This window comes from Toxotes jaculatrix, chromosome 16, assembly GCF_017976425.1.
Source record: "Toxotes jaculatrix isolate fToxJac2 chromosome 16, fToxJac2.pri, whole genome shotgun sequence".
In the NCBI taxonomy this organism is placed as follows: domain Eukaryota; kingdom Metazoa; phylum Chordata; class Actinopteri; family Toxotidae; genus Toxotes; species Toxotes jaculatrix.
In genome coordinates, this window is record NC_054409.1 from 6,338,140 (window position 1) to 6,356,543 (window position 18,404).

The 18,404-nt window shown below is 45.3% G+C and overlaps 2 protein-coding genes across 5 annotated transcripts in view; both read left to right on the forward strand.

The window, feature by feature from the left end:
- Positions 1-7,469, forward strand: part of shroom3 (shroom family member 3) — a 47,716-nt gene extending 40,247 nt beyond the window's left edge. For all 4 annotated transcript variants that reach the window (XM_041059605.1, XM_041059606.1, XM_041059607.1 and 1 more), the window contains 8 exons: positions 270-352; positions 491-1,262; positions 1,388-1,610; positions 1,695-1,840; positions 2,965-3,064; positions 3,472-3,637; positions 3,776-3,897; positions 4,545-7,469. In XM_041059605.1, the coding sequence (XP_040915539.1) occupies positions 270-352; positions 491-1,262; positions 1,388-1,610; positions 1,695-1,840; positions 2,965-3,064; positions 3,472-3,637; positions 3,776-3,897; positions 4,545-4,949 (2,017 nt within the window). In that variant the 3' untranslated portion in view covers positions 4,950-7,469. The remainder of the gene's footprint in view (positions 1-269; positions 353-490; positions 1,263-1,387; positions 1,611-1,694; positions 1,841-2,964; positions 3,065-3,471; positions 3,638-3,775; positions 3,898-4,544) is intronic.
- Positions 7,470-7,671: 202 nt separating this feature from the next.
- Positions 7,672-14,947, forward strand: LOC121195897. Its single transcript, XM_041059609.1, has 5 exons — positions 7,672-9,161; positions 9,603-9,749; positions 10,690-11,093; positions 11,303-11,490; positions 11,589-14,947. The coding sequence occupies exons 1-5, from the start codon at positions 7,757-7,759 to the stop codon at positions 12,046-12,048; spliced, it is 2,604 nt and encodes an 867-aa protein (XP_040915543.1). The 5' UTR covers positions 7,672-7,756; the 3' UTR covers positions 12,049-14,947.
- The last annotated feature ends 3,457 nt before the right edge of the window (positions 14,948-18,404 follow it).

Genomic DNA, 18,404 nt, shown 5'->3' on the forward strand with positions numbered 1-18,404 from the left:
TTTGGTCAATACAAAATATTATTATCATTTAACATGTCCTGAAATATTTTTATTTGCTGCTATTTTTGATTGTATATTGTTAAACGTTCCTCTTATTTTGTTTCACCTGGTTTTACAGTAACACCACTAACTACAGCCTTAGATCTGACCATGTCACCATGACGTGGACGCACCTGTGATTTAAACTGGACAGTATAACTGTCTAAATGTCCGTCTGTTGACATGTCCCTCTGTTTCTTTAATTCTTCCTTTACCTGACTTCCCTTCAGACCTGCAGACATCCAGGTGTCAGGAGGTCTCGCCCGTCCTCATCCATCCCAGAACAGTCTGAACGCCGTCCAACCTCCTCAAGGTTAGCAAAAGTTTTAAAAGCTGTCAAACAGAATCAGACTTTTGGTCGTCTAGACCTATTGAATCATTCTTTGATTCTTGAATCATGCATGATAGTTGTTTTCTCTCTCTCTGACTCTTCCTTGCTTTCTGATCCCAGACCCAGGCTCCTCCCACACTCCGGTCACTCGTAGGGAGCGACAGAGGAGCAGCGAGCGCCAGCGAGCCCACAGCACCTCCACCTTGGCAGCTTCCGTGGGCCTGTCCTACCCCTTCTTCCCACCTGGGACTCAGGGTGGAGGCGGCACTGAGTGGAAATCTAGTGAGAGGCTGAGCCTGGCAAACCTGGATGCCATCACCTTCCCAGGCATCCCACAAACCAGCACGGGAGACGGTGATGGCACTAAGGGTGCTGCCATTAACACTACCGGCTTTGATGAAACCCTGGTAACAGAGAGACAGACAAGACACAGTCTGAGTGACGCCACCATATTAGAAGACGCCGAGAAGGACATGTACAGAGAGAGAGCCTACAGTTTAGAGATGAGGGGAGGGAATTCAGCAGAAAAGGACAAACAAGTTTCACCTGTGAGGCCAGCACCCCTGTCCCAGTCCCTGCTTACAGCCCCACCAATCAGGAAGGACAGCGGGAACACCGTGTCGCCCCCTTCCTCGTCCTCCCATATGTCCATCCGCCACCTGTCCTCGCTGCGGATCTCTGAGTCCAGCTTCTTCAGCTCCATTGACCAGCAGCAGCCATCGGAAACATCCACAGGCCCACCGCAGGACGACTTTGATGAGGTCTTCCTCCAGAATCCCGCCCCTCTGTCACCTCACTCACCAATCAAAGAGACAAGCATCATGGAGGACTTCCCTCCTCCTCCCCCTCCCCACGAGCTGGAGCAAGAAATTGGACACCTGCCTGTGGGAAGGTCTGTTGTCCAATGTTTTTTTTAATTAAACCTGAATTTAAATATGATCATCATGGACCTTTTTTTTTATTTTACTTCTGTCTCTTTCTCTTCTTCCATTTCTCTCTTCTCTTCCCTGTTTTCAGTCCTACTTCAGAATTCTTAAACAACTCCAGGGTTCCCACCAGGAAGTCGTCCCTTCCATCCCCTCCAGTGTCCCCCACCTCCTCTGTCTCACTTCCGCCTGTGCCCTCCGCCATCACCTCCTTTACCACAACCGAGGACAGCCTAGCTCTTGAGTACCAGCCCCTGCCCAAGAGGGAAAAGACAGCCCAGGAGCTGCGAGTGGAGGCGCTGGCCCGGCAGCTGGTGGGTATCTGGAGTCAGCGGTTACCTTTGTCATTGTACCTTCCTCTGATGCTTAATCGATTCCTCCTACTTCACTGTATCCAGGTGTTGCAGGATAGCTCTCTGGTGCCCCTCCTGGACACATGGGGGGCTAAGTCCACTGTTGAGCTCATGGAGGAGATCTTTCCAAACAGCAGATTAGTTGATAAATCACCGTGGCAGCACAGGAGCAGTAGACAGTTGGATGACAGGTAACTTTTTTTTTTTTTTTGGTCAACATTCTCATTTCCTCCAAACTATTTTAATAGGAAATTAAACAGCCTTATCAGGAAAATACTTTGTTGAACTATGCGCCAGGATGATGGGTTTCAAACAGAAAGTGAATTACAGCACTGGAGTTTAATGCTGAGGGAGGATCACAGTGAACTTCCTTTAAAGTGTTTTATGTAAAAGAAGGATAACAACGTCCACGTTGAGTGTGTTTATTTCACCGCACGACCCAAACTGCAGACAGTGAGTTTTATGTAACTAAAGTAAAATAAGATGAACGTTTGAGGAAAAGGATTTCCTGTAAACCAACATTTGTCGCTCCGCTCGTGTTGGCTGACGGCCTCCTTTTCTTATCGGCTGCTGACCACAGAGAATAAACACGACAAACCTCTGCTGTCTCTGCGTGTTTTCGCCTTTAAAGTCAGTGACATCTGAGGGCAGCATTTTGCAACAGCAAGCTTCAGAATCATTTTGATGGTACGCTGGCTCTCACTTCACCCTCAGCTTGGGTTGAGCGGCACCATCTGTCGTGAGTAAGTGTGTGATGCTTTGCAGTGCTATGTTACACATCGCTGACTCAACTATGGGTCTTCAGCGAGCTATAAAAAGAAGCTTGTTCTTTCATTTATCAGCCCCTTTGGTGAATTTTGTGTTTTGGTGGTTGATAGGCTTTGTTCTCTGTGCATGAGTGCTGTGTTCGGTACATCAGGTTCAGCCCAAGAGGTTGACCCGTTGGTGCTGGTGGTTCACAGGTGTGGAACTGGGTTAAAGTGATGATCTAACATTTCCTGTTGACTGACTGTTGAAGACACTGTTAGCATTATACGTCAGGACAGGAGAGACCAGATGAACCTGATCAACGCTTCTCAAAATTTAAGACACACTGGAAACAGGTTTCGTTGTCTACATGAGGCCGGAGTCTCAGCTCAGAGGACAAATGTGACACTTCTGTCAGTGGTCCTTCACTCTTACTGTAGCAGATGGATGTTCATCCATCTTCTTGTTTCATTTGGATCCTCGGACAGACAGACAGGCAGGCAGACAGGCAGGCAGCTCCCTGCAGTGTGAATGGTTGAACAACACTGACACCTTGTGGCCTCCCTAGGATCCAAGATGGCACCTGTGATTCTGCTCCTAGGGCAGGGATGGATGGAGGGACTGAGACAAATGTGGACGAGGAAGACAAAGACCTCAATAGCAGGAAGGTAAAAAAAAAAAAGATTTCTTAATTAACTCTTGTCTTGTATTATTACTAGTAGTAGTAGTGGTATTGTTACTATTAATATTATTATACTTGAGCTTCTTTAAATGTTCTAAACAACAAAACATCTACATGGCCAATCCAGAGTCAGACACACAGCTAAACCAATAAATGCAAAATCCACTAGCACAACAATGATGGAGAGAAATATGAATGATTAGAGAAACAGGGCCTTTGGGAGTGGTCTCACAACCAGTCCATGACTGTCTTTTACACATTTGTTGGGACAATAACTCATCCTCTGTCTCTGCTCTTCCATGTTCTGATTCAGTAGTTTGTTTTATTTAAACATCACACAGCAGCAAGAGGTGAAACTCTGAGTCTTGTTGTGTTTCACTTCCTGTCCTCCAGGTGGAGCTGTGTGAGGCTCTGAGGAGCAGCGTGGAAGCTCTGCAGCAGGAGAAGGAGGCTCTGAGTGAGGAGATGAGGCATCACCAGGCGCTGGGAGCGAAGATCGAATCGCTGGTACAGGAACACCTCAAAACCAACGAGAGGGACAAGTACAGCGTGTTTATCGGTACAACATCTGACTCTCACTGTCAACAACACATTACGAGTCTTCTGTTGATATTCAACAACTACGGCTACCATGATGCTTTGGTGTTTCACTTTAAATGTGTCAGAGACTGAGATGTTGCCCTTGTTGTGTTTGCAGGAGATCTGGAGAAAATCGTGAACCTGCTGCTGTCTCTGTGCAGCCGACTGTCGAGGATCGACAGGTCCCTGCTCGCTCTGAAGAGAGAGGAGCTGACGCAGGAGGGCACGGCGGAGGAGAGGGTGAGGCGGGACGCCGTGCACCTGTCTGACACATATGACTTTACCTGTGTGTCTATTTATCTGCCCATCCTGTCTGTCGCTCTGCCTGCACAGGACTGATATCATCCAGGTTTAAGAGCCCTCAGATGTCTCTGTTAATGTTTACTGTGTCTTCCTTTATCTCAAACTGAGGAATGATGAATCACAGTGTTGACGGTTTTCAGTGAACTCACTGATCAAACATTAACTTTCTCTTTACCAGACTCACTCATGGTGTGTTATTTTACCAAGTAAATTCCCATCATGCCTCAGCTGGGTTGTAGTGCAGCAGTTTAGCCACAAGATAGCACTAAAGCTACATGTATGTGTTTGTCCAGCAGCCATGTCCCTAAACCACACTGTAATTATACCTGTGATATGTCAGATAGCTCCTGTGGTAAAGGTGTATTTTTGTGTGCGATCATCCAGCACCTGGACCAGAGTCACACACTGCACCACACTTGTCCACTACCACCACACTCTACCACCACACTACTGCCGTGGCTTCAAAAAGCAAAGTTCCAGTTGTAGTTTCCATTTATCTGTTGACATGATCAGTTTAGAATTATTAGTAAGAAACAGAATTGTGTATAAACTGAAGAAATTTTGTGTCGTCTCCTCCTCCTCAGGACTCCCTCCATCACAAACGCTCTCTGCTCCTCCGTCAAACTGAAGACGCCTGGGAGCTGAAGGAGAACTTGGACCGGAGGCAGCGGGTGGTCCATGCCATCCTGTCAGGCTACCTCACCGAACCACAGCTCCAGGACTACCGCCACTTCGTCAGCACCAAACCCTCCCTCCTGATTCGCCGACGGCACCTGGAGGACCTCATACGACAGGGGGAGGAGCAGCTGACGCGGTTGGCCGAGAGCCTTCCGGTGGAGCTGGCGGAGGCTCACAGTTGGTCGAGGGCGTCTCCGTTCTCATTGCCGGGCCCCACGTCCTGCTGTTCTCCATTTCCGTCACTGCTCCCACAGTCTGTGATTCCAGGTCCCGTCCACGCAGTCAGGTCCACCACTGTGACATCACTGTGATGTCACGGACATGCCACTGGATGGGAAACGAAAAACAGACGTTTGGCTCCCTAAAAACTCTCAGAGCTTGAGCAATGCTTTGAAGTGAAGGTGGTGTAACATGAAGGAGGAAGAGAACCTGATGCAGGCGCCGTTCACACTTTGGAACTATGCAGGATTCGTACATGAAGAAGAAAAGCCTTTAATGTGCCTCATTGTCACTCTGTTCACACCTGACTGTACGTGTTGCACCTCTGTTCACCTCAGCATCAGCAATCAGCACTGCATGGACTCAGACCAGGACTGTCAGGTGTTTTCAAGTCAGAAGATCCTAAGAAAGTTCACTGTCAAATGCTTTAAAGGGCAATTCTAGTGTTCCGGGTATTTTACCTGCAGATATTCCCCCCCTAACCCTAACCCAATCACACTGTAATTGTCCTTAAACGACCCTGACGGTGCTTTCAGGAGCTTAAAACCTTCAGACGTTCCTCTTTATTTCTAATAAGCAAACGACGTGAGCAGGTGTCTTATCTCTCAAAAACAAAACATTATCGTCTGTAAAATATTATCACCTTGTCAGAGTTTTCAGAGATCTTCACCAGCCCTGCTCAGCTCCCGCACGTGTACAGTAAACAAATAAATAAATGAATAAATTAACACCAAAATTGGAGGGGACACCGCAACAAACAGCTCTGTGCACAGATCTTAAAGGGGAACTGCTTTGAGAAAACTGTTATCGTCACTGTCACATCATACTGTAACACTACTACTGCCACTACTGTCTGTGTGTCTGGAGCCTGTAGCACTTTTAGCAGTTTGACTACTGTTTGCAGCAGAATTTACACTGAATCATAAAAACTGTTCCGCTTCTTCCTCTTTTAAAGTTTTGATTAAACATTTGATGTCCCAAAAATGAATATTCCAGATGATTCTGAAGATGGAAGATATTCAGAGTTTTGAATTTTTGATTTGAAGCTTTTTTTGTTTTGTTTTTTCTTTTAGGATCCAAATATTTTATGTTCCTGCAGTTCAGCGTTTCAGCATTTTACTCGGGACACAACTGTAACAATCACCTCAAATAATAACAGTAACAACAAATTCACCAAACCTAAAGAAAGATATTTAATTTATGATGACATGAAACACAGAAAATAAAGCCAGTCCCAGATTTTAGAAGCTGGAGCAAATATTTTAATTCATAAATAATGTAAACAATTACTCAGTCATTGAAAATACTCATAAATGTCTGGCTGGCTGTTTCATGTGTGGTTAAATGTCTGAAGAGACTGATTAAAGTCCAGTTCTGATCAAACTATCCGTCAAATAAATGTTGCACATTTTAACACTGAGAGCAATTCAACACTACTATTAGAAAACTCTGCATTTCACATCTCTTTCAGAAAAATATGAAGAACTTGAAATTCTTCATCTAATGTGCCCGAAGGTTTTTATCCAGTAAAAATAGCAGCACTTTGTCATCGTTTCACTGTCAGTCTGTCTCGTAATTTTCTCCTCTGGAGCTACAGAAGACAATTTACATCTGTATTCACAGACTCAGTAAAATGAACCGTGATGAGGTGGAGTTCCACTTCATTGTTACTGAAACCGTCCTTCTCGCAGATTACCGTATTAACTTCTGGAATTAGGAAGATTTTCTTTTTTTCTGTGGTCGTGAAAAGTTAATACTGACAAAAAATGATTGTTGGCACAACCATGAAGTATTTATTTATGTCAAAATCCTAAACGTGGCAAATTTGTGGTCAGACCAAGTGAAGTAAATAGGAAAAGGAAAAAAGGAGCAACATCCAACATTCACGCTATCATGTTAAAATAGTAATTAATTGGAAATAAATGTTGCACCACTTTCTTTTCTCTTACTCTGTTAAGTCACAATCATAAAATATAATTTCTCACAACACAATCATTTTGTGACATCAGGCTTGTTTAGTTTTTTTTTTTTTTCTTGTCATTTTACCTTTATTTGATAATACACTGTTGTCCACTCTGGGCTCCCATAGTTTCTCCCACACTTCTTGGGTCAACTTCTTCAACTGCCAATGAAAGATCAGGTTTATACACGTTTTATTTTTGCCATGTAGCAGGTGCCATTTTTCTTTCTCTTTGGTTAATTTTATCCGGGGGACTCCAAATGGCACAAAGAGTATCTGTTCTACAGGGTCAATATTTATTGTGTAATTACCAGCTGCAGCGGTGTGTGGAATCTAAACCACAAACAACTAAAGTACTGATCAGCAGAGGATTTGACCTGTTTTCACTCTTTGAGAGCACCTTCCTTTGAAATATTTTCCGAGCATCACAGCACACAGTCTGCCATATGTCCTCATTAATAACCCAGATTTTACTGTTTAGTAGTATTTGTTTAATTCTTGTCATTTTTCAGATGCACAACAGAATATCTCAGACATTTCTTGGTTTATTATGGAATGAAATTCAATTTTTTTTGTTTGTTTTTTGCTTTGAAGGATGGATGATTGGAGAACAGCTCCTGGTTTTTGCAAAATAAATGTATTTTTGAAATGCTTTAAGACTTTGTGTCTACTTTAAGCGCACACACACATTTTCAAATAAATAAATAAATACATATGGTTCATGTTATAGTTTCTGTAACGCAATAAATCTCCACGCATCAGAAACATCCGGGTTACCTGCAGGAATGCAGCAGGTGAGGCTGGGCTTAAATACCTGAGGTGGGCGGAGCTTCATTTCCGTCTGACAGAAACAACTCCCCGACCTTTGAAACCAGCAGGGAGGGAGAGCGAAAGAGAGAGGAAGACTGAAAGAAGAGAAAAAGTCGGGTGAAGAACAGAATGGCCACAGATTTCACTCAGGACGCGGTGTTAGATTTCCTTCAGAGCAGCGGAGGCATGGTGAAAAACTCGGATCTGCTTCTGCACTTCGGAAACTTCATCCGGAACCATGCGGACCAGGGTCGAAACCGGGAGCTGTTCAAGAAGTATGTCAACACCGTGGCGACTGTCCGGCAGGAGGACGGCGTCTCTTATGTCATTCTCAGGAAGAAATTCAGAGGACATGTCCCTGGCGACGGTGGAGGGGGCCCCTCCGGGCCGCAGAGGCTCCCCGCCGGGAAGAACACTGAGCCCTCCCCGGAGAGCAGCAACCTGAGCTCGGCTGTGAACACAGAGAAGCCTCGACTGAAACCACAGCTGAGAGAGGTGACAGGACCCGCCCCGCCAGGAGAAGCCGCCAGGAAAATAGTCCTCCCTGCAGCTGGAATCATGTCCAACAACAACAACAACGCAGAGATGAATTTGAACCTGAAACAGAAACAGCATCAGGTAAACAACACACCTGAACCTCCTAATAGACCAGCAGAAGCTCAGGTGCTGACTCAGGTCTTTGAGAAAAGAGAGCTGAGCACCCCCGGGCTGTCTGAGCCTCCTGTCCGAGATCAGAACACGAAGATGCCTCAGCAGAGGGTGGGTTTTTACCTGCTACCTGGGATCAAACCAGTGGTCCCTACATTCAGACATCATGGGGAGACCAGCCAACAGGTCCCTGTCCCTCAAATGCTCAGAGGGAAGGAAGCCTGTCTGCAGCCTGAAGGAGGACTTCGTCAGGAACCTCAGGATCATCACGTTGGTCTTCATGCTGAGGTCGCTCCACGCCGCTTCAGACACAGGCCAAGCTACAAATCTGCTGTTTCTTATGATGAAGATGAGGAGGAAGAGGAGGAGGCCACAATGAGGCGAGGTTCAGCAGGAGGAGGGTGGCCCCTAAATGCTCCTCTAGGAGAAACAGGGAGAGCCATCTCCTCCTCCTCGCCGTGCATCATAGACCAGCCTGCAACTCCCTCTGTCGTCTCATCTTCCTCCTCCTCTTCATTTGAAAGGAATCTCCCGAAGATTTACATCCAGGATGTGGAAGGGGAGGGGGCACTGTGCCCTCGTGGCCCAGGTTGGGGGTTTGAGTCAGAGTTGGGGGCAAAAGGGCCATGGTCGAGGACAGGACTGCCATTTCCAGACCGAGCTAAAGAGGCTTCACCCCTTCACGAAACCCACCAGGACTCGCGGGCCTCAGGTGTTCAGGTGGAGCCCAGGCAGGGGTCTCATCAAAGCCAAGGGTCGTCTAGCCACAGCAGCCTTTTCTCCCCATCATCTGATGCTGGCTTCTCCAGCAGCGACTGGCCAAAGTCGGACTCCTCCAGAGGATCAGGGTGGAATAGCAGCTGCGAGGATTTACAGGACAAAACAGGTATGGCAGCAGTCTGTATGTCAACAGTAAAGGATAAATCTGAAGTATTGTGTGTGTATCCAAAGCCTGATCTTACTCCTCTGTGCCACAGAGCTCCATTATTGTCCAGAAACTATTAAAGCACATCAGTGACACATGTTTTTTTTTTTTACCAGATTAACATATCTTTGCACGACCAGGAGACAGAATTTAGCTTTTCAGGGGGCATTCTTGTGATAGTTGCTCACAGGCTCCTCCCCTCATCTGTCAGTCAAACAGTGTGGGAGACTAGAATTTGAGTCCCCCCCCCCGAAGAACATCAAATGAAGGAACTGTCATCATCTGCATATTACGACAAATTGCTGTTTTGTTGCAGCTGTGGAGCAGAAAGTGGACGAGTATTCAAAATAAATAAATAAATAAAAATGGTGGATTGTCTCTTTAACTGTGCTCTGTCCACAGGTGAACCTGGGCAGGATGTGCTCCGGCGATCTCAAGGGACCAAGCTTGAGTCTGCGACACACCTCGCTGACAGTAAAACCACAGCAGGCCATCGCCACGACAACCAGGACTCTACAGTGCGTGTGATGCCATGGCACCTCTCCACAGGTCAGAGACAAAGATTACAGGACTAAACTCTGTCAACCAACAGGTTCATTGTTCAACTCAAAACAATTATTTGAAAGCAGCAAAGCAGCAAATCTTCACAGTGGAGGTAGAAACAGGAAGCATTTGGCACTATTGTTTGATAAATGAGCAATAAATGATCAAATTGTTCATCAATTAATCTCAAATTTATCAAACACTTTCTGTTTCTAGCTCCACTGTGAAGATTTGCTGCTCTTCTCTGTTTCGCATCAGTGTAAACTCAGTATGTGTTTGGGTTTTGGACTCTCGGCCAGAAAAAACAGGATATCTGAAGACGTTGTCTTGTTGCTCTCTCGTGTCCGCTTTGTTCAGCGGTTCAAAAAGTTCTGGTGTTGTGTTTGTTGCCAGCTGTTTCCTCAAAACAATGGACCAATCAGAGCTTTGTAGGTGCTGCTGAGAGCGGGGGCCTGCATCACAGCTGGTTGGTTAGCTGTGTCTTTGGCACGTAGTGCCACTGATTGGGTATTATTTGGTCTGGTAGTATTTTCCACTACACTAACATGACACACTGAACATGCAAATCCCAGTGTTAGAATAACATTTCACAGAAGACATGTTCATGTTAGCGTTGGTTATTTTGAACCTGTTGCAACATGTCTGTGACATGTGCTGTACAGTCTGTTGTAACATACAATGAGGAAGCAAGAAAAGTGAAAGTACACAGCGTCTGAACTTCTCTATGAAGTGCCCTTTGTCTTTTTTCACAGAGCTACCTCTGTTTCTGTTTCTCGGAGGAGATGTTCACGTCTACATACGATCCATCGTGTCTCTCACAAGGTGTTTCCTCCCCTGGTCTTTGTTGGGGCCATTTGAAACAACAGTACATTAAGATGTGTTCAGATGACGTGTCATATGTCCTGGCTTTTTTTTAAAGCACTGACACCTTTACTTGGCTCCACAGGTGATCTCCGCGACGACCACGAGGACGTGGAGTCGAGCGAGGGCTCCACCTCTTCGCCGCAGCTGCGGGAGCGCCCGGTGGTCGCCAGGCGGTTAAGCAGCCGGTTGAGGAGCAGGATGTGCCGCAGCCTAGGGGCTGACCTCGACCAGCTCATCCACGAGGAGGCGAGGGGAGGAGGAGGGGGAAACGAGGCGGCCCGACTGAACCGCCTCCACATGATCTCCTCCTCACTCAGCCTTCATTACAACCTTTCTTCCTCCTCGCTGTCGTCCTGTTCCACGCCGCCTCGCTGCCACAGCCTCGCCGACCTGGTGGAGGGGGAGGAGCCGAGGGGAGGGAAGAGGAGCTTCCCCGCTACCGTCGCCTCCTCCTCGTCCGCTCACCATGAAAGCCACAGTAAGCAGGTGAGGTAGAACAAAGGTCACACGTACAACTTTCCACTCAAAATGATTTATGAAGAAATCTTTTTATGTACAAACTACGGGTGTCACAAACTTTGATTTGAGACCAACTGCACTAATTTGTAAATTGGGGGAACGATTAAACACAGTCAGCTTTAATTGACTCCCTGGTGGGGAATGAAATGAAGCTTGATGTTTGTTCCTGTCATCAGTCGCTGGTTCCTCTGGAGTCCAGGGAGCACGCCTGGCTGGTGAACGGGGCAGCGGGCGACTGGCCCAAAATCTACTCCTTGTTCAGAGATGACTCGTCCCTGCTCAACAAACGAGACTTCATCTCTGGCTTCACTGTGCTGCACTGGATTGCCAAACACGGTGACCACCGAGTCCTCAACACCTTATGGTAGGTAGTAAACAGTTAGGTCAGGGAAAAAAAAAACACACAAGATACTTGATGTGACCTCTGTGATGGTGATCTGCTCTCTCTGGCTGTGGTTTCAGGTACGGAGTTGAAAAAGCCGGTTTGATGTTCGACATTAACGCCAGGTCGACATGCGGCTACACTCCTCTCCACATCGCCGCCATGCATGGCAACAAGAACATAATACGACTGCTGGTTAAAAAGTTCTGCGCTGATGTGAAGCTGAGGGACACGGCGGGAAAGAAGCCCTGGCAGTACCTGAGTCGTGATGCGCCGCCGGACATCTTCCAGCTGCTGGGAGCGCCAGCTCGGGCTGCTGTGGGAGGAGAGCTAGGAGTCACGGGAGCGGATACCAACTGGGGGCAACAACAGCAGCACCGCCGCCGTCGACGGCATCATCTCTCCTCGGCTTCGTCGGGAGAGAGGCCGTTGACCATCGCTGGCACGACGAAGGTCAAAAGGTCGTCGTCGATCGCTGCGTTCCTCAAACACAAATCGCTGCTCCGGTTTCATGGACATCAGTCAGACTCCTCGATTTAACAACCTCAACTGATGGATCAAGCTGGATTTTTGTTTGGGGAATTCTGATTGGTTTACTGTCTGCTCAACTGCAGGACTGTTTGGCTGGCTGTGTACTCCCCACAGCATGTACTGATCCTTGACACTGACATATCAGCCAGACGGTATGACTAAGTCATAAATGGCGAATGATTTCTGTGCCACAGATACCACTTCTTCAGTGGTATAAAAAAAAACATTCATAAAGTTCATTATAGTAATGTGCCAACAAACCAGATAAAATACAGGTTTTGTGATGATTACAAACTTGGAACATGAGTGACACTCTGTATCAGTGGAATATCAATCAGCAGCAGAACGATAGTAAGATATGACCCAGAATCAGCACATGCCATTTAAACTACAGGGACATACCATGATGTGTGATCGGAACAGGATTAGCAGGATTTGTACATGATGTGTCACCGCAGCGTCCCTCAAAGTTTACGTCATTTACGTCACCGTGGATACAGGAGTTACGTTCAGCTCCTGTCTGAGGTGCTGCAGGGTGAATCTATGAGCCAGCTGGCTGCAGAGATGGGCAGGATGCAGATAAGATCACGGAAGGCCTGGAGTATGACATGTTCAGTGTCAGACCTGAAGGTCTGCTCGCTGCTCTGGATGAGCATGTTTTTCTAAACTGTGCAGGAGCTGTGAAATAACCAGTAAAAAAAGAGTAAAAAATGTTGACTGTAATTTTGTCCCTCGCACTTTGCCGGATTCCAAACGGTGAGCACGTCCTGATAACTGGAACAAAAGGGAGCACCTTGTGTCCTCGACTGAGCTTTCAGTTTCACTGTAATGTGCATGCCAGAGACAAGACTGTGTCACAAACAGTGCTGGATGTGAGATGGGCGATGGCTTAAAGCGAGAGGGCATTTTCAAGCACTTGGTGGAGCCGATGGGTTTTCAGCATGATTGTCTAATGTCACTGATGTCAGAGAGAGAGAGAGGGGGAAAAATCAGAAAGTGGAACATGAGCTCCAGACTTACTCACTGAAGCTGTGATTCACAGAGCCATGTTCAGGGTTCAAACAGTCAGCAACAGAGACAGAACTGCAGCTTTTTAACTCTTGTGGTCTTCATTCATGTGTACGTTATACTCCTCTTATTGTTGCCAAATCATTCATCTCTTTTTAGATTTTTTTTTTTCCTCCTTCCAGGCTGGTAAACGTGTATGGATTAAACAAACAAGATTAAAAATATCAAATGAGCCTAAGAAGCACCAGCAGGCTGATTTTGTTCCCTTATATTAACAGCCAGACATGAAACATGAAACTCACAGCAAGAATGCGAATTAGTGCATTTCCCAAAAACGGTTTCCTTTCACTTGGTGAGTACATTTTTAGTTGCACTGACAGAAACGATGGACATCTACGAAAATAAGTACGAAATACACTGAAATTTAATTTCTGAGCCTCTAGTTTATGATGGTGCTTTACTCAGCTGCACTTAGTTGTTGTCACCGTCTCCTGTCACTTTTACACAACACTTGGCTCATTATAGTCACAGTTAAACAGATAAATCTCAAACTCCAGTGAACTTATTCCCCTGTTTATTATTTGTCTACATTTTAAATTTTATTTTTCAACACAGCTTCTCGATGCAGCATATTTCTCTGTCTGAGAGTCTCCACACGTTCAGCTTAATAACCAGACAAAGGAATGAAGGATTCAGGATTTGCAGTGAATGATGAAAACATGTCAAACATCAGGATCAAAGTGCTGTGTTTTTGTTTGTCGGTTGTTCTGGTCTGAGGTTTACTGTAATTCATTGTGCTCCATGTGGGAGATGCACAGTGTTTTTCACACCCCACTGAAAGAATAAGTATTAAAAATGTTTCACTATAAGAGACGACTGTTTGTCGCTGTGGATCAGTCAGGGAGTTTTATATTTTCAGTGCATTTTTGCGGAGCCCTGAAACGGATAAAAGATGAGCCCAAAAATATTTGGAGTATTGAGTGTAAAAAAAAATATAAAGCCAGTCAGTTGATATTAAAAAGTAAATAAGAGCCGATTACACTTTGGTGCAGGATCCAGGAATTTATTTATCACTTCACTTAACATTGCAGGAGAGGGGATTTTTCACCTTGGGAGAGGTACTGAGAGCCAGTCTAGTTTACGGATGTGATCAGTTAGATCTGTGACTCTTCTGATCACCTTTACTACCTTTTGTCAGCTTCAGGGCTCCGTATTTTTCAGCTTTACAGCTCGACAGTCTGTCAGTAAAGAGGTTCTCTTGCTAAGTCTTGAATCTCTTTGTGGAGTGAAACCAGCCCTGAAGATTAAAAGTGAGTTCACCTGTTTTACAGATGATAAGTTTAAATAACGAAGCATTAGCACATTAACTTGTTAAATTCACCACACTCAGGGGTTTTGCCACTACAGTATATCTTAGTCTGGTGGTAACAACTGTAAACTAACTTTAGATAGAAATCACTATGTAGCTGACATTTTTGTGTTGTTTTCTGACTTCACGGCTCTCCTCCACTGCTTAGCACTGAGCTACAGGGATGTCACCTAATGATGATGTCTTTAAAGCACCTAACTGGTAAATGAACTGTTGGTAAATGAAAGGAAACTCACTGTGCCATTACTGGCAAGTTGCAGGACAGTTGTAGTCTTTCAATGTCTGAACCAGAATTCTTTTAAATTGCTTTTATTGTCAACACTTTTCTTGTTCCTTTGTTCCTGTAATGTAGTTTTATAAGACCTTTATCACTTCAGCTTACACTGTGCTAACACAGTGCATACTCAAATTACTACAAGTGGACTGACACACAGAGACTCAGGGACTGAGTAGGACTGGTATTCCATCATAGATACTGGTTGGTTTCTGGTCTGTTAGATAAATAAATGCATGTACATTATGTGAGTAACACAGAGTTTCAGTGGATGGTTTTTAACAGGCGTGTTCTGTAGGTCCACCCAGCGCAAACCGGTAACAACTTGTTCAGGCTGTCTGGAGAAACACTGCAGGCTGGTGGACATGTTTGTTCATGACTGTGTGTGTGTGTGTTTGTGTGTGTGTGCTCTTGTAACCGTGAGAACCAGTTTTAGACTTTGAGACTTGAGGACATTTTGTCCAGTCCTCACTATTTCAAAGAGCTGTGTGGATCCTGTTCAGGATTAAGGTGAAGATATAAATTATGTAATTGAGGTTCCTCACAAGTATAGAAGTACAAATGTGTGTGTACATGTGTGTGTGTGTATACAGTTTTTGTTTGCACAAGCTCAGTGGGTCTGTTGTGTACATTCTGAAACAGCTGGTTGAACCTGTAGTGCATCAGAATTACATAATACTCTCTCTTATCAAATCATAAGCTTTATTGGCATGAACAAAGTGTTGAATATTAATAGCTTCCAAGAACACTGGATGGGTGGTCCAGTTAACATGATGGCATCTTCAGCTCCACCCACACAAGGACACACACTGGCAGAGACACAGACAGACATCTCTGGACCAAGACAAAAGCTTGCTGCCTGCCCCCGCCCCCCACATCCACAGCAACTAGCTCCTGGAAGCTGATTCAAGAGGAAGGAATGGGAACAAGGAAGATGTGAACAAAGCAAACAAAGAGAGCAAATGAGTACACACAGGAAGAGTCCAGGCTCTGTGCTACCCTCAGCTGGACGGGGAGATGGTTGCACTGACGTGGTGCAGCAGAGCAGAAGGCTTTGTCCACAATGGCACAGAGTCCGGTGATGGGGACCTGAAGAAGCAGGCGGCTTGATGACCTGAGGGTGCAAGACCGGTGATGCATTTATAAGTGAGCAGTAGGATTTTGTACTTGATCCGGGGATGAGTCAGGGAGCCAGTGCAGTGAGTGAAGAACGGGGGTTATGTGTTCATATTTATGGACTCTCATCAGGATCCTGGCAGCGCTGTTCTGAATGTACTGCAGCTTCTGAATGTTCTTGGCAGGAATCCAAAACAAGAGTCCATTACATTAGTCCAGTCTTGAGGAGACAAAGGCATGGACAAGTTTCTCTGCATCTGGAAGGGTTATAATGGGATATGGGTTTGTAGATATTGCGGAGGTGGTAGAATGAGGTCGTGCACAGGTGGTTTATGTGTTTGTTGAAGTAAAAGTCAAACATAAAATAGATAAAAGTAGTAACAGTAGCAGATTTAGTGGTCAAGAACTGCAATTGCAGCAAGTGCAATAAAAGGGAAAAATGTAAACATGTTATTGTTTCTGAACAAAAACCTATAAATCTGTGGCTCTAAACATGGGGACAGGGCCCAGAAGGGGGACCTTAGCCAAAGGTCATTAATGACAGCCAATAGTAGTTTTTGCTTTTGTTTAGTTATTTGCACTTTTTTAAAAATTTGCCCTATTGATTTTATTTTTCACAATTGTGTGTAATGCAAGCAAATTTTTTGTTAGATTTTTATAGCGAAAGTTATTTTGTCATATTGTTGTATTTATATATTGTTGTTTCTGAACAAAAATCTTAACTGAAAAAGTAAAATTTCAACTTAAAAAGTATTTTTTATTTGCCTAAAATCTTTGTCCTGTGTTTTATTACGATCATAATCATGATCAACTAATTGAAAATTGATTCAATGATCGTGAAAATTAAATTTTTTTTTGCATAATGAATTCAGTTCATAAATTCTGTCGCATTGCTCCGCTCTACACAAAAATAGATAAGCTGCTTTTCTGAGTAAAAAAGATATTGGTATGGGTATCAGCAGTACTGGCCCTGTATTTACTTGGTATTGGATCGTACCAAATTTTGCAGTATGGCACACCCCTATTGGTTTCTATGTTTTGTTTCGTGATATTATGGTCTGGCTCAATTATCAGTGGCCAATCGTTAGCCAATCAGAGATGACGACCCACCTGGTCGTTAGAGGGGGTGGGACTTATAAGGGGCAGGTAAAGGCCGCGAGGTCTCTCGAAACAGGTGGACACGGAGACGCTGGTTGTGCGTTCATTCAGCTCTGTGAAGCACTGTTGTTCATCAGGTGAAGAGCCGGGACTTTGAGTCAGTGTGTAACCTTATAAAACCGGACGCTGAGCCGTGTGTTGGAGCTGGTGTCAGCTCGTAGTTCAGCTAAACAACGGTACCACTGCGACCACCACGTGCTGTACCGAGTCCGCCATGACCGCGTCGGTTTGGAGGAGAGGAGAGCGCGTGTGCGCGGAACACAGACTTCCACCGAGTATAGACACAGTGTGAGTACATTGAGGGAAACAGACCAGGTATCAGACCTAGTTGTATCAGATCAGGTGTATCAGACCAGGTGTATCAGCCTGTGAATCTCTGTGCTTCAGATGCCGCAACAGAGGCCTTTCCACCGTTTGAGCCACAGACGCTTCTCACGCCCGCGCACACAGCCTCAGTGCGCGTCTCCATCGCGCCGCTCACCTTGGACAGACTGTTTGGAAACGGACTTTCTGGACTTTCTATGAAAAGTGAGTACACACAGCATTTAAATCCACGATTTCAGACGAGCCCCAACCAGCGCGACAACAACATGGTTCCGAAAACAGTCACAGTTTGCGGTGCCATGGTGCGCAGGTGCCACCTGGGGTTTTATTTAAAGTTGGAGTTGTAGTAAATATTCCTTCAGTGTTGGTGGTTTGACATATTTAATTTCTGGACCGTGATGTCGTTCATGTGGTAAAGATAAAGGCTGAATATGACACTTGGGACAGCGCAGCCGCACAGAGACAATTAGGCCTCAGCGGCCTCCTCAGCTCACGTTAGTAAAGGTATGCGTAGTAGTGATGGGAATTCCGGATCATTTGGCTCGGCTCACTAAAAAAAAAAAAAAAAAAAGAGCCGTCCCTTTCGGCTCCCAAGCGGCTCTTCAGATTGTTTTGCTGATTAATTTACTGTCGACAATAATGTAAAAATATGCACAAAAAAATACATTTTTAAAAAAATACAAAAAACAACTTTATGTTTGCCACAATGCACAGTCTCCGTGGCATCACCTGCGTTGGTCTCCCACCCGCTCAGTGGGTCTTCACTTCTGTGGCAAAGGGGCTCCTCAAGGTAGAATCTCACTTCCAGTGTTGTGTCTGCTGAGGGATTCTGTCTTGTAGTGTCTCCACTTGCTCTTTCTTCAAAGAACCTCCAAACAGCAGATACTTGTGGCTCTTCCTGTTCACCCTCTGCTCCCTCTTCTCCCTCTTGGCCCCCCCGGCAGTGGAGATGGTTGGCTGGATCTTGCTGCTGCCGCCGTTATTCTCTGAAGAGCTTCATCCACCACTCTGTTATCATTAAAGGCCAGCTTCTTGAGTAGTAATGCAACAAGAACAACTAATAATAATAATAATAATAATAATAATGTGATAACATTTGTACACTCTCCTGTCTGC